Source organism: Oncorhynchus nerka, linkage group LG22 (genome assembly GCF_034236695.1).
Source record: "Oncorhynchus nerka isolate Pitt River linkage group LG22, Oner_Uvic_2.0, whole genome shotgun sequence".
Taxonomy (NCBI): domain Eukaryota; kingdom Metazoa; phylum Chordata; class Actinopteri; order Salmoniformes; family Salmonidae; genus Oncorhynchus; species Oncorhynchus nerka.
Window position 1 is genome coordinate 82812877 of NC_088417.1, and position 15374 is coordinate 82828250.

At 44.5% G+C, this 15374-nt stretch overlaps 1 protein-coding gene across 1 annotated transcript in view; it reads left to right on the forward strand.

Moving 5' to 3' along the window:
- The window catches only part of LOC115105856 (transcription factor RFX3-like), a 37005-nt gene that overhangs the window by 11982 nt on the left and 9649 nt on the right, over positions 1-15374 (forward strand). The window contains 10 exon segments of the mRNA XM_029628300.2: positions 5973-6073; positions 6184-6275; positions 7616-7749; positions 7752-7882; positions 9133-9207; positions 10172-10353; positions 11127-11246; positions 11646-11770; positions 12634-12749; positions 13140-13255. Of these exon segments, the coding sequence (XP_029484160.2) occupies positions 5978-6073; positions 6184-6275; positions 7616-7749; positions 7752-7882; positions 9133-9207; positions 10172-10353; positions 11127-11246; positions 11646-11770; positions 12634-12749; positions 13140-13255 (1187 nt within the window). The 5' untranslated portion in view covers positions 5973-5977.

The following is a 15374-nucleotide window of genomic DNA, read 5'->3' on the forward strand; positions in this document are numbered from 1 at the left end:
TTGTTCATCTAGTCGGCTCCGGGACTCGAACCAGCGACCTTATTGGTTACTGGCCCAACACTTTTAACCGCTAAGCTACCTGCCATTTCTATGGTACTGTGAATGTAAAAGTGAATGTTGTGCATAGACGATTGGCGCAGAAGCTTACTTGCTGTCTTGCCAGGATCTGAATGATCACTGTTCATTAGTCAACCTGTATATTATAATAATCATATTATAGTCATTGTCAAATCATCGAGGATTTTTGTCTCTGTGAGTGATATTGATTTTCAAATCCCAGACCCATGAAAACAAAAAGGAGAGCCGCACGTTCTAGGAGCTCAGATGCAATAATTGAATAATCTAATATCCAACGTTTGGACAGACAAGCTGTCTTCATCAGGTTATAATGACAAACACTGCGGGTCACTAGTTTATATAGTTTCAGAGGACACACGGGTGTCTGTGATCATGGCCGGGTGTGGCTTGATGTCATTGGTTGATTTACAGATATAAATAGAACATATAAAAAACATAAATGGACAGCATATAGTCATAGATACAATTTGGCTACATAAGCCTACAAATATTTACAATGAATATCAAAATCACAATAATCACAAGAATGGCTTCAGATCGAAGGGTCTTTAAAAGAATGATCCAGGCAGCCTCTTGTTTTAACAATAAATTGCCGAGGTCACCCTCTCTCCTAGGGAGGGTGACATGTTCCATGCCGATATAACGTAGGGACAATATTGTGGTTTGCTTTCAAAAAGTGGACCGTCACTGGGTATGTCAAGTTTTTGCACGTGATGGTGCTACGATGCTCTGAGATTTTTTACTTTTAATTCGCGCTTCGTTTTACCAACCTCATTTTTACCACAATAACAAGTTATAAGATAAATAACTACCTGAGCATGTGATAACACCTTTTGATTGGGATCTCCTCCCCTGTTTTGGGGTGTTTTGAAGGATCTACAATGGCTATGCATTGAGCACAGCCATTACATCTGTAGTTTCCATCCAGTAGGGTTGCAAATAGATGTTGTTCAGGGATATTCTGAGTTTACCACCTGATCTCTGAGATTTCTGGAGAATTTCTTGCCATCTTTCGGACGGGACGTTAAACAGGTGTCCTGACTCTGGTCACTAAAAGTTCCAATGGCACTTATCATAAGAGTAGGTGTGTTAACCCCAGTGTCCTGGCTGAATTCCCAATCTGTCCCTCATACCATCATGGTCACCTAATCATCCCCAGCTTACAATTGGCTCATTCATCCCCGTCCTCTCCCCTATAACTATTCCTCAGGTCGTTTTTTACCAATTTACCTGGTAAAATAAGGGTTAAATAAATTAATGGGCACGGCACATCAGCAGATTTTTCACCTAGTCGGCTCAGGGACTTAAACCAGAAACCTTCTGGTTACTGGCCCAACACTTTTTTTAACCTCTAGGCTACCTGCCATTTCTATGGCACTGTGACTGAATCTGTGCATAGATGATTGGTACAGAAGCTTACTTCCTGTCTTTCCAGGATCTGAATGACCACTGTCGTGTCTTTACTATCATTAAATTGAAGACTTGTAGTTTTTATCAAAGATTCTCTGTAATTAGTATTACGCGATGAACTGATTAATCATGTAACTGTATTTAACTAGCAAGTCGGGCCACCAAGGAAAAATATTCAGATTACAAGATTATAATTTCCTAATATAACCTTTCAGATATTTTCATATCTGATCCATAGTCCTCTGATTAATTAAACAAGGTAAATGTGGTTACAAGAAGTGATAAGGGAATGTGCCCTAGTGGGCTAAACCGGCATCGCGGCTTGTTAGACAAAAGGGGAAGTGGGGGTCAACTGAGATGAGACACCACAAAGCTGATAATTATAACAATTGAAATGCTAATCCTTTGCACATGAACGATCACTCATTCGGAACAATTGCAATCAATATATATATTTACGCTCAGTGTGTCGTCTTGATCGCTGTTGAAAAGTTTTTCTGTTGGAGAGTTTCGTCATCTCTCGCTCTCTCTCTCTCTCTCTCTCTCTCTTGCTTAGAGGGAATAGTTCAGAGTGACATTCATTCATTTGTTATAGAATGGATGTTTCGGCAGTTGTCGTTCTTCGCGTTCAATGATACCGAATTCCTAGCTGCAGACTAGTAATTAATATCAAAGACTTGTTCTTATTCTGTCGGTATCGATAGTCATAAGAGTGTAACCACGTGGTATGGTTAAAAGATTCAGCAATGGTCTACAACCTTCGTCCTCTCCTATTAGAGAAAAACATGGTCTGGTTATAATTTCTCAGTTGGGTTTTATTCAGAATTGCCGAAAAGGGGCTGTCCCAGGATGCCTGACCCTAACTGGGCTCAGGGGCGGTCCTCTGATTCAGTTAAACTCAAAAGGGAATTGGCGTTTCCTTCATTAAACAGTCCAAAATCACAATGTAAAATTGTGTAAACAGTATCATACTCACTCATTCATCTTATACAACAATTAGATGTAAACCTCATATCTGAGGCTATTATATAAACAGCGTTATGGTAATGTGGCCACACCGTCTCCCATGAGCTTCCCCAAGTTGTAACAAACGGATCAGTTCATAGCTGGTTTCTTCACCCATCTTTTATACTTTCTCCGGAACATGAAATTTGTTCGTACCTCACGTTCTGTGAGGTGGAAGAAATTCCTTTCTTCTCCATGAAAATGTACTCTGCCTCTTATACTGTGTGGCCATGTGGCAGGGTCTTCTCCTCAGGAATGTATGACCTCTCTCTGACCACACCAGCCTAGTTGAAGGAGGCAAGGGGGAGGCAGGGAGAGGGGGATGGGGCTTGCTATACCCAAAGAGGGCAACGTCATGACACCACTGTTCATTAGTATACAGTGAAGGAAAAAAGTATTTGATCCCCTGCTGATTTTATACGTTTGCCCAATGACAAAGAAATTATCAGTCTATAATTTTAATGGTAGGTTTATTTGAACAGTGAGAGACAGAATAACAACAAAAAATCCAGAAAAACACATGTCAAAAATGCATTTTAATAAGGGAAATAAGTATTTGACCCCTCTGCAAAACATGACTTAGTACTTGGTGGCAAAACCCTTGTTGGCAATCAGAGGTCAGATGTCTCTTGTAGTTGGCCACCAGGTTTGCACACATCTCAGGAGGGATTTTGTCCCACTCCTCTTTGCAGATCTTCTCCAAGTCATTAAGGTTTCGAGGCTGACGTTTGGCAACTCGAACCTTCAGCTCCCTCCACAGATTTTCTATGGGATTAAGGTCTGGAGACTGGCTAGGCCACTCCAGGACCTTAATGTGCTTCTTCGTGAGCCACTCCTTTGTTGCCTTGGCCGTGTGTTTTGGGTCATTGCCATGCTGGAATACCCATCCACGACCCATTTTCAGTGCCCTGGCTGAGGGAAGGAGGTTCTCACCCAAGATTTGACGGTACATGGCCCGTCCATCGTCCCTTTGATGCGGTGAAGTTGTCCTGTCCACTTAGTGTTGGATGGTGTTCTTGGGGTCATAGGCAGCATTCCTCCTCCTCCAAACACTGTGAGTTGAGTTGATGGCAAAGAGCTCTGTTTTGGCCTCATCTGACCACAACACTTTCACCCAGTTGTCCTCTGAATCATTCAGATGTTCATTGGCAAACTTCAGACTAGAGATCAATCGATTAATCGGAATGGCCGGTTAATTAGGGACGATTTTCAAGTTTTCATAACAATTGGAAATCGGTATTTTGGGTGCCGATTTTGCCGATTTTAACTAGGCAAGTCCGTTAAGAACACATTCTTATTTTCAATGACTGCCTAGGAACGGTGGGTTTACTGCCTCATTCAGGGGCAGAACGACAGATTTTCACCTTGTCAGCTCGGGGGATCCAATCTTGCAACCTTACAGTTAACTAGTCCAAAGCAATAACGACCTGCCTCTCTCTCGTTGCACTCCACAAGGAGACTGCCTGTTACGCGAATGCAGTAAGCCAAGGTAAGTTGCTAGCTAGCATTAAACTTATCTTATAAAAAACAATCAATCATAATCACTAGTTAACTACACATGGTTGATGATATTACTAGATATTATCTAGCATGTCCTGCGTTGCATATAATCTGACTGAGCATACAAGTATCTGACTAAGCGGTGGTAGGCAGAAGCAGGCGCGTAAACATTAATTCAAACAGAACTTTCGTGCGTTTTGCCAGCAGCTCTTCGTTGTGCGTCAAGCATTGCGCTCTTTATGACTTCAAGCCTATCAACTCCCGAGATGAGGCTGGTGTAACCGAAGTGAAATGGCTAGCTAGTTAGCGCGCGCTAATAGAGTTTCAAATGTCACTCCTCTGAGCCTTCTAGTAGTTGTTCCCCTTGCTCTACATGGGTAACGCTGGGTAACGCTGCTTCGAGGGTGGCTGTTTTTGTTGTGTTACTGGTTCGAGCCCAGGGAGGAGCGAGGAGAGGGACGGAAGCTATACTGTTACACTGGCAATACTAAAGTGCCTAGAAGAACATCCAATAGTCAAAGGTATATGAAATACAGATGGTATGGAGGGAAATAGTCCTATAATTCCTGTAATAACTACAACCTAAAACTTCTTACCTGGGAATATTGAAGACTCATGTTAAAAGGAACCACCAGCTTTAATTTGTTCTCATGTTCTGAGCAAGGAACTGAAACGTTAGCTTTCTTACATAGCACATATTTATTCACACTTTTACTTTCTTCTCCAACACTTTGTTTTCTGCATTATTTAAACCAAATTGAACGTTTCATTATTTACTTGAGGCTAAAAAAAGTTTAAGTTAAAATAAGTGTTCATTCAGTATTGTTGTAATTGTCATTATTACAAATAAATAAATAAATAAAATTCGGCCAAATAATCGGTATCGGCTTTTTGGGTCCTCCAATAATCGGTATCGGCATTGAAAAATCATAATCGGTCGACCTCTACTTCAAACGGGCATGTATATGTGCTTTCTTGAGCCAGGGGGACCTTGCGGGCGCTGCAGGATTTCAGTCCTTCACGGCGTAGTGTGTTAACAATTGTTTTGTTGGTGATTATGGTCCCAGCTGCCTTGAGATCATTGACAAGATCCTCCCGTGTAGTTCTGGGCTGATTCCTCACCGTTCTCATGATCATTGCAACTCCACGAGGTGAGATCTTACATGGAGCGCCAGGCCGAGGGAGATTGACAGTTCTTTTGTGTTTCTTCCATTTGTGAATAATCGCACCAACTGTTGTCACCTTCTCACCAAGCTGCTTGGCGATGGTCTTGTAGCCCATTCCAGCCTTGTGTAGGTCTACAATCTTGTCCCTGACATCCTTGGAGAGCTCTTTGGTCTTGGCCATGGTGGAGAGTTTGGAATCTGATTGATTGCTTCTGTGGACAGGTGTCTTTTATACAGGTAACAAACTGAGATTTGGAGCACTCCCTTTAAGAGTGTGCTCCTAATCTCAGCAAGTTACCTGTATAAAAGACACCTTAGAGCCAGAAATATTTCTGATTGAGAGGGGGTCAAATACTTATTTCCCTCATTAAAATGCAAATCAATTTATAACATTTTTGACATGCGTTTTTCTGGATTTTTTTGTTGTTATTCTGTTTCTCACTGTTTTAAATAAACCTACCATTAAAATTATAGACTCAACATTTCTTTGTCAGTGGGCAAATGGTACAAAATCAGCAGGGGATCAAATACTTTTTTCCCTTACTGTATAATAATAATATTGGCAAATCATCAAGGATTTATGTAATATTGATTTTATACTCCCAGACCCAGACACACCTTTTCATGAATTGTTCTGGTACTGTGTATGCAAACCAAATTGAGAAGAAGGTTGCTTGTGGAGTTCGTTGCAGTGGAGTTTGTTTAGCCACTGTGGTGCTAGGCCAGAGTTCAGAGCTTGTGGTTTTCTATAGTCCCCTCCATCTATGGCTCTGGTCGTACCCAGTTGACCAATGTGTCCTCTCTCTTCTGCAGGCGCCATGCAGACCCCTGAGGCAGGCGCTGAATCCGCCTCCACTGTCCACACCGCTGTGCCTGTGCAGCCTGCAGGCTCCGCCCAGCAGGTGTCCTCTCAGGTGTGTGTGTGTGTGTGTGTGTGTGTGTGTGTGTGTGTGTGTGTGTGTGTGTGTGTGTGTGTGTGTGAGAAAGTGAGATTTGTATCTAACGCTTCACTGTGTTGTTGCAGGCCCAGACTGTTCAACAGGTTCAGCATGTATACCCAGCACAACAGGTGCAGTACGTGGAGGAGAACAGTGGCGTCTATACCAACGGGAACATGTGAGTGTTTCGTGTTGTTCACCCATTTTTTTGCCACCCCTCTGCTGCAGTCGCACTATACATAGTTGCTTTAATGTATTCTCTGTAGTCAATGGCAACAGCTAAAGTCACTTCACAGCAGCATTTCTGCCACACAAACATGGCAGGGGCAGTACAAGCACAGTGAAGTACTGTTTGAATATGTGCAGTCACCTGGAGATGACCAGGAGTATCTAGAAGTGCTACGGAGTCTTCTCCTGGGCTTGGGGGACAGGATACACTCTACTGACTAGCCCAAGCTGTGCCTGTCCCATAGTCACAGACAGACAGCGGTCTCTGAGTGAGGGGCTCAGGGAGGGGTACAGCCCGGCTAACAGGCGAGCTGAACACAGTCTCACTTCAGGGCAGAACAAGTGAGCTGAGCACACACTTACACACAATCTGAGTCCGTTAACTGTGTGTTAGTACCACATTCTTGTCTCCTCCACAGAAGTAGACTGAAAAGAGTAATGTCTTCTACATGAAAAAGGGCAGTGGATATTTCTTCAGTTCAGATGATTTGTCAACAAGAATCATGCCAGTGCCCCAAACTTTAAAAGTGCAGTAACTGCAGTCAGCTTTATTTTGGACGCAGTAATCGCAGAATAAAAAGTGTTATTTTGGACACAGTAATCGCAGAATAAAAAGTGTTATTTTGGACACAGTAATCACAGAATAAAAAGTGTTATTTTGGACACAGTAATCACAGAATAAAAAGTGTTATTTTGGACACAGTAATCACAGAATAAAAAGTGTTATTTTGGACACAGTAATCGCAGAATAAAAAGTGTTATTTTGGACACAGTAATCGCAGAATAAAAAGTGTTATTTTGGACACAGTAATCACAGAATAAAAAGTGTTATTTTGGACACAGCATACTGCAGTTACACTGACCTCTGACTGCAATTTGTTTTCGTACGATCAGAGTTCTGGCATAGGTCTTATAAAGGGTTGAGAGAGAATATGTTTCTGGTCCACGTGAATTGAGACCTGCTATCATAAAGGGAGTTGTGTCAAGCCACTGAAGGGTGCCATTATATCAGAGGCCAGGTTAATGGAGTGACTGCAGTCAAAACGACAAACACAGAAATCTCTGTCAGCACGGCCACTCCTCAGGTGATTTGAGTAACTATGGAAACTCCACTTTCAATAACACAGGAATATTGCATGCCCACGAAGGCTCAGAATGGTACCGCTAATTCACATCCAATAAGCACTCTAGCACTCTATTGAAACTTGCCTTTATGTAAAGGGCAATTATCCTGAACCTATTGCTCTGGGGGGGAAATGTCTAACTTTTTCCTCCACTATTTTTGCCCAGACGGACATACTCGTACTCCGAGCCCCAGCTGTACAGCCAGAACAGTGGAGGGAGCTACTTTGACACGCAGGGCAGCTCATCCCAGGTGTCCACGGTGGTGTCATCCCATGGCATGGCCAACAACGGAGGGGGGAACGGGGGCTGACCATGGGTCTGGCTGGGGGGCAGATCATCAGCAGCTCTGGGGCCTACCTCATCGGGGGCAACACCATGGATAACTCTGCCCCCCACCCAGCAGCCCAGACCACCCGAACCTCCCCGGCCACTGTGAGTGTACGGCCCCCCTCTACTTACTATTCCCTGTCCCTCCCTGTCTGTCCCTGTCCCTCCCTCTCTCTCCCTGTCTCTCCCTGTCTCTCCCTGTCTGTCCCTGTCTGCCCCTGTCTGCCCCTCCCTGTCCCTGTCTGCCCCTCCCTGTCCCTGTCTGCCCCTCCCTGTCCCTGTCTGCCCCTCCCTGTCCCCGTCCGTCCTGTCTGTCCCTGTCCGTCTCTGTCTGTCCCTGTCCGTCTCTGTCTGCCCCTGTCTGCCCCTGTCTGTCCCCGTCTGCCCCTGTCCGTCTCTGTCTCTGTCCCTGTCTGTCCCTGTCCCTGTCTGTCTCTGTCCCTGTCTGTCCCTGTCCATCTCTGTCTCTGTCCCTGTCTGTCCCTCTGTCTGTCCCTCTGTCTGTCCCTCTCCCTTTCCGTCTCTGTCCCTGTCTGTCCCTCTGTCTGTCCATCTCCCTTTCCGTCTCTGTCCCTGTCTGTCCCTCTGTCTGTCCCTCTGTCTGTCCCTCTGTCTGTCCCTCTCCCTTTCCGTCTCTGTCCCTCTGTCTGTCCCTGTCCCTCCCTGTCTGTCCCTGTGCGTCCCTGTCTGTCCCTGACGGCCAGGCCACTCTCTTCTGCCTGTCATAATGCATATCTGAAGCCTTTCTTCAGTAACTATAGCACCACTTAGCTACTTCATGTCGGTGTCTGAGAATGTCTGTAATTGTGTTGTCTCCCTATTTCCTGTGGTCTTCTCAGCTAGTACTTCAGTTTTCTATAGTCATCTACCCATCCAGTACTGTGAAACAGAATTTCCTCTTGTGCTGTGTTTTTTAGCTGAGGTGTAAATAAATAGTAATCTCCTCCATAATATTTGTTGGTTCTGCTTTGCTGTGTAGCAAAGCGTTTAGACTTGAGTGCAGTCCACCGCAGTGGATCTGTGCTACCTTCCGGTGGCTGAATATGGTAGTTTCACAATATGGTAGTTTCACAGCTTCTGAGATCATTTCTTATATTATTGTGGTGTTAACTTTTTTCATTGTTTTGCTTGAATTTCAAAAGAAGAATTATGTCCATGTACAGACAGAGACGGTAAATTGAATTTAAGTTTAAACTGGCTTCGCAAAGCAGGGCTTTTCGGAGTAATTTTGGTGATGCTTGCTTTAGGATCTGTCCTGGATTTTCAGATTTTCTGTGTCAGTATTTTCATTGTTCTACTGCAACTTCGTCCTTTGTTGTTTTTCCTTCCATTTTTTTTGCTCCTTGGTCTATCAGATTGAAATGGCGATTGAGACGCTCCAAAAGACTGAAGGTTTATCCAGTCAGAGAAGCTCACTACTCAACAGCCATGTAAGTCACCACTCTAAACGCCTCACCTTGCCTGCATAGCTGTGCTCTCTCTCTTCCAGTATCTCCAGCTCTCTCTCTCTTCTAGTATCTACAGCTCTCCCTCTCTTCTAGTATCTACAGCTCTCCCTCTCTTCTAGTATCTACAGCTCTCCCTCTCTTCTAGTATCTCCAGTTCTCCCTCTCTTCTAGTATCTCCAGCTCTCCTTCTCTTCTAGTATCTCCAGCTCTCCTTCTCTTCTAGTATCTCCAGCTCTCCTTCTCTTCTAGTATCTCCAGCTCTCCTTCTCGTCTAGTATCTCCAGCTCTCCTTCTCTTCTAGTATCTCCAGCTCTCCTTCTCTTCTAGTATCTCCAGCTCTCCTTCTCTTCTAGTATCTCCAGCTCTCCTTCTCTTCTAGTATCTCCAGCTCTCTCTCTACTAGTATCTCCAGATCTCTCTCTCTACTAGTATCTCCAGATCTCTCTCTCTACTAGTATCTCCAGCTCTCTCTCTCTACTAGTATCTCCAGCTCTCTCTCTCTACTAGTATCTCCAGCTCTCTCTCTCTACTAGTATCTCCAGCTCTCTCTCTCTACTAGTATCTCCAGCTCTCTCTCTCTTCTAGTATCTCCAGCTCTCCCTCTCTTCTAGTATCTCTAGCTCTCCTCCCTCTCTTCTAGTATCTCTAGCTCTCCTCCCTCTCTTCTAGTATCTCCAGCTCTCCCTCTCTTCTAGTATCTACAGCTATCTCTCTCTCTCTCTCTCTCTCTTCTAGTATCTCCAGCTCTCTTTCACTCTGTGGTGATGGGGATGCCTCCTGTGCTCTGATTGAAAATGTTCACTCCTTTAGTTAATTGTGCTTTTAATGCCAGATCAGTGGGTGATTGGTATTTTACAGACAAGTGGGGGAGGGTGACACATTGGACTATCTGCTAGTGACATACATTTGTGTAATTGACACCATATACCCCCACCCCCCCTCCCAGCTGCAGTGGCTACTGGATAACTATGAGACAGCAGAGGGGGTGAGTCTGCCTCGCTCCACCCTCTATAACCACTACCTGCGCCACTGCCAGGAGCAGAAGTTGGACCCGGTCAACGCTGCTTCCTTTGGCAAACTCATCCGCTCCATCTTCATGGGGCTCCGCACGCGTCGCCTGGGCACACGGTAAGCTACTGAGAGAACAGACACGCTCTAGTATTGACCTCTCTCTCCTCTTCTTCTAGCCTATCTCTACATCTCTAGTCCTCCAGTCCTACTCTCTCTCTCCTCCTCTACTATCCTATCTCTACATCTCCAGTCCTACTCTCTCTCCTCTTCTACTATCCTACCTCTACATCTCCAGTCCTACTCTCTCTCCTCTTCTACTATCCTATCTCTGTCTCCAGTCCTCCAGTCCCACTCTCTCTCCTCTTCTTCCATCCTATCTCTACGTCTCCAGTCCTACTCTCTCTCCTCTTCTACTATCCTATCTCTACGTCTCCAGTCCTACTCTCTCTCCTCTTCTACTATCCTATCTCTACGTCTCCAGTCCTGCTCTCTCTCCTCTTCTACTATCCTATCTCTACGTCTCCAGTCCTGCTCTCTCTTCTCTTCTTCTATCCTATCTCTACGTCTCCAGTCCTGCTCTCTCTCCTCTTCTTCTATCCTATCTCTACATCTCCAGTCCTGCTCTCTCTCCTCTTCTACTATCCTATCTCTACAACTCCAGTCCTGCTCTCTCTCCTCTTCTACTATCCTATCTCTACATCTCCAGTCCTACTCTGTGTATCTCCTCGAACTCCTGCAGTTGAGTATTTCCCTTCTCCTTGGCCTTTATTTTTTTCCCATCTGTCTTCATTAGGATTTCTCGTTTGGTATTACAGCATGTTTTTGATTGGTGTAGTGTTCTTCAGTACTGAGAACAGTTAGCTGATCATTCCTGACTGTGTGTGTTGCAGAGGGAACTCGAAGTACCACTACTATGGGATCCGGTTGAAGCCGGACTCTCCTCTCAACAGACTGCAAGAGGACATGCAGTACATGGCCCTCAGACAGCAGCCTGTCCAACAGAAACAGAGGTACAACACACACACACATAGAGGCTTTCATACACACACACACACACACACACACACATACAGGCTTTCATACACATACACACACACACACACACATATATACAGGCTTTCACACACACACACACACACACACACACACACACATACAGTCTTTCATACACACACATACAGGCTTTCATACACACACACACACACACACACACACACACACACATACAGGCTTTCATACACACACATACAGGCTTTCATACACACACACACACACACACACACACACATACAGGCTTTCATACACACACATACAGGCTTTCATACACACACACACACACACACATACAGGCTTTCATACACACACACACACACACACACACAGTACTGACTGAGGCATTGTTATTGTAGGTTTAAGCCGATGCAGAAGGTTGATGGTGTATCTGGGGAGAACTTCTCAGGCGGAGGCCAGCACACCCCCAGTGCAGCGGAGCAGACTGTCATCGCACAGAGCCAGCACCACCAGCAGTACCTGGGTGAGTGAGCAGTGTTTATGCTTACTAACTGACTTGCAGCGTCAATAGATTGATAGCGATTGAGGCTCCCAGAAGGTCTATTTATTGACACAGTTTGTTTGATAGTAAGTGTTCCTCTGCTGAGTTCTGTAAGCAGTCTCCTAAGTGTTCCTCTGCTGAGCTCTGTAAGCAGTCTCCTAAGTGTTCCTCTGCTGAGCTCTGTAAGCAGTCTCCTAAGTGTTCCTCTGCTGAGTTCTGTAAGCAGTCTCCTAAGTGTTCCTCTGCTGAGTTCTGTAAGCAGTCTCCTAAGTGTTCCTCTGCTGAGCTCTGTAAGCAGTCTCCTAAGTGTTCCTCTGCTGAGCTCTGTAAGCAGTCTCCTAAGTGTTCCTCTGCTGAGCTCTGTAAGCAGTCTCCTAAGTGTTCCTCTGCTGAGCTCTGTAAGCAGTCTCCTAAGTGTTCCTCTGCTGAGCTCTGTAAGCAGTCTCCTAAGTGTTCCTCTGCTGAGCTCTGTAAGCAGTCTCCTAAGTGTTCCTCTGCTGAGTTCTGTAAGCAGTCTCCTAAGTGTTCCTCTGCTGAGCTCTGTAAGCAGTCTCCTAAGTGTTCCTCTGCTGAGCTCTGTAAGCAGTCTCCTAAGTGTTCCTCTGCTGAGTTCTGTAAGCAGTCTCCTAAGTGTTCCTCTGCTGAGTTCTGTAAGCAGTCTCCTAAGTGTTCCTCTGCTGAGTTCTGTAAGCAGTCTCCTAAGTGTTCCTCTGCTGAGTTCTGTAAGCAGTCTCCTAAGTGTTCCTCTGCTGAGTTCTGTAAGCAGTCTCCTAAGTGTTCCTCTGCTGAGTTCTGTAAGCAGTCTCCTAAGTGTTCCTCTGGTTTCCATGTGTCCCTCCTGACAGACACATCGCGGGCCCTGCCAGACTTTGTGGAGCTGGACCTGGGAGAGACCAACGTGGACAACGTCGGCCCAGACGACATCAAAGCTCTCCAGTCACTCTACAGAGAGCACTGTGAGGTCAGAGATTATCCATCACCTCTAACAACATTTCACATCAAAGTTTTGTATTATGCTAAATGTGCAAATGAATGGGAGCTTTCTTTGGCATGTATGATATTTCCAAGTCTTCATCTCCACTAATCAAATCAAATTTTATTGGTCACATACACATGGGTAGAAGATGTTATTGCGAGTGTAGCAAAATGCTTGTGCGTCTAGTTCCGACAGTGCAGTATCTAACAAGTAATCTAACACTTCTCCAACAACTACCTAATACACACAAATCTAAAGGGGTGAATGAGAATATGTACATGTAAGTATATGGGTGCACACCAGATCATCCATGCTAATCAGAATGACTGTGAATGAGCATTGTGTGATGTTGACCATGTCGTGTGTCTCTTGCAGGCCATTCTGGATGTGGTGGTCAACCTCCAGTTCAGTCTAATAGAGAAGCTGTGGCAGACTTTCTGGCGCTATTCTCCTTCTGACTCAGTGGAGGGCGCCACCATCACAGAAAACAGGTCAGCTCTCTGTCTGTCTCTCTCTGTCTCTCTCCTCTCTCCTCTCTTCTCTCTCTCTCTCCGTTTCTCACACACACTCTCTCTCACTCGTTATCTCTCCCTCTCTCTTGTTGTCATTAATCATTGTCCATTAGGGATGGATCGAGATTTACAAAATGGTTACCTGGAGGAAAATGGGAGAGGGTCATGCTTTTTACATTTCAGTCAAAGGAAAGGTTTAGTATATATTTTTTGTATGTAGTCCAGGGGAGGGTCAGGTAATATGTAATTGATGAAATTTAAATATTTCTCAGTGTGTATCAGTTTTCTGTGTGTATCAAGAATGGTCCACCACCCAAAGGACATCCAGCCCACTTGACACAACTATGGAAAGCACTGGAGTCAACATGGCATCCCTGTGGAAAGCTTTCAACACCTTGTAGAGTCCATGCCCCAACAAATTGAGTCTGTTCTGAGGACAAAAGGGGGGTGGGGTGCAACTCAATATTAGGAAGGTGTTTGTAATGTTTGGTATACTCAGTGTATACCTGATGCCACCCCTCACCTCTGATTCTCCGCTGGGCGCCCAATATCAAGTACGCCTATAGGCTATTTAGTGTGGTCTCAATCAAATGATCCATAGCCTATAGGCTACAAAGTCCATGCTCGGAGAAGCATAGAGCAAAGTTATATCTGTGAGATGGCTGCTGGGATGGTGTAAATAAAACTAGGCTGCATTACACCCTGTAATGGATATTCCAACCTTGAGCCCCTTTCTGCTCTGCTCTTGCTGATCAAAAACATTTTGTGAGCTGTCTAACCAATGGCTGTGCTGTGTAGGGCTACGGGGGCAGTTCAGGAGGAGAGTCAAAGCCTTTTCCAAAGAAAGTCTTTGACTAGGCATAGTCCACAAAATTCACTAGCTTGCATACCAATTACCTTGTTACTACTAAGCAATGTGGAATTGTTTTAAGGTCATACCAAGGATCATTTTGCGATTTGATTTTGAATTTTAAGACCCCTTGAAATATCCCAAAAACGATTCGATGGTTAACATTTTGTGGCCTTACTGATATTAGTCCATAGAAATGCATTGAATAACAGATTCACTACATGGAACAACAGATAGTCCCCCGCAAAATAAATCTAAAGGAAGTTTGTTCTGAAGGATCTGTCCTACATCTGAGAGATAAGAAAGATCAGGAAACAATCTTTTTTTACATGTATTTAATCCCTTATTTTTGGCACTAAACTGTCTCCATATACACTGTACTTCCGTAAATTGTTTCAACTGGTAGCGGGGGACCGTCAGACGAATCTTGAGGCTTGTGTGCATCTTAGAGCAAAACCAACATGTTCGTGAGAGTCTCACCTTTACATAGAGAGGTCATATTTGTGTGTAGCCCAAACTGTAGCCCACAATTCCTGCGTTTGCCATGTAATGCTTACAGGACGAAGAACAGTTTTTAAAACCGCATATCTCAGGCTGTCTGTCTGTCCATGAAATGAGGGTAAACGGCAGAATGTTCTCTGCTATCCACTTTGTTTTAATTATTATTTGGGGTATAGGGGAGGGTCACTTTTTTTAAGAGTTCAGGGAGGGTTTAGGTCAAATATATTTTGCTGAAGGGAGGGCCATCCATTTTCATTTCAGAGAGGTCTGATTTTCTCCATGTAAATCTTATTATAAATAACATTAACTTCCTTAAAACATATGTCCATTAGAGAAATATGTCCAGTAGAAACATATTTCATTATAGTAAGCCTAAACTCTTCATCCTCTTGAATGCTTCAAATATCCTTTTGATAAGGAAATGTTTCAAATGTCTTCCAAATGGACAGATGTCTTTTGATTGGAGAGATGTAATGTGGCTGGTCAAAAGTCAACCCCATCCCCGGACAGTAGGGCCAGTGAGAGTGAGGTGAATCTGACCCAGTATATGAGAGTATGTGTAACTCTTGAACCTGGTCTCCACAGTGGTGTGAGTGAGATTGAGGTGAATCTGACCCAGTATATGAGAGTATGTGTAACTCTTGAACCTGGTCTCCACAGTGGTGTGAGTGAGATTGAGGTGAATCTGACCCAGTATATGAGAGTATGTGTAATTCTTGAACCTGGTCTCCACAGTGGTGTGAGTGA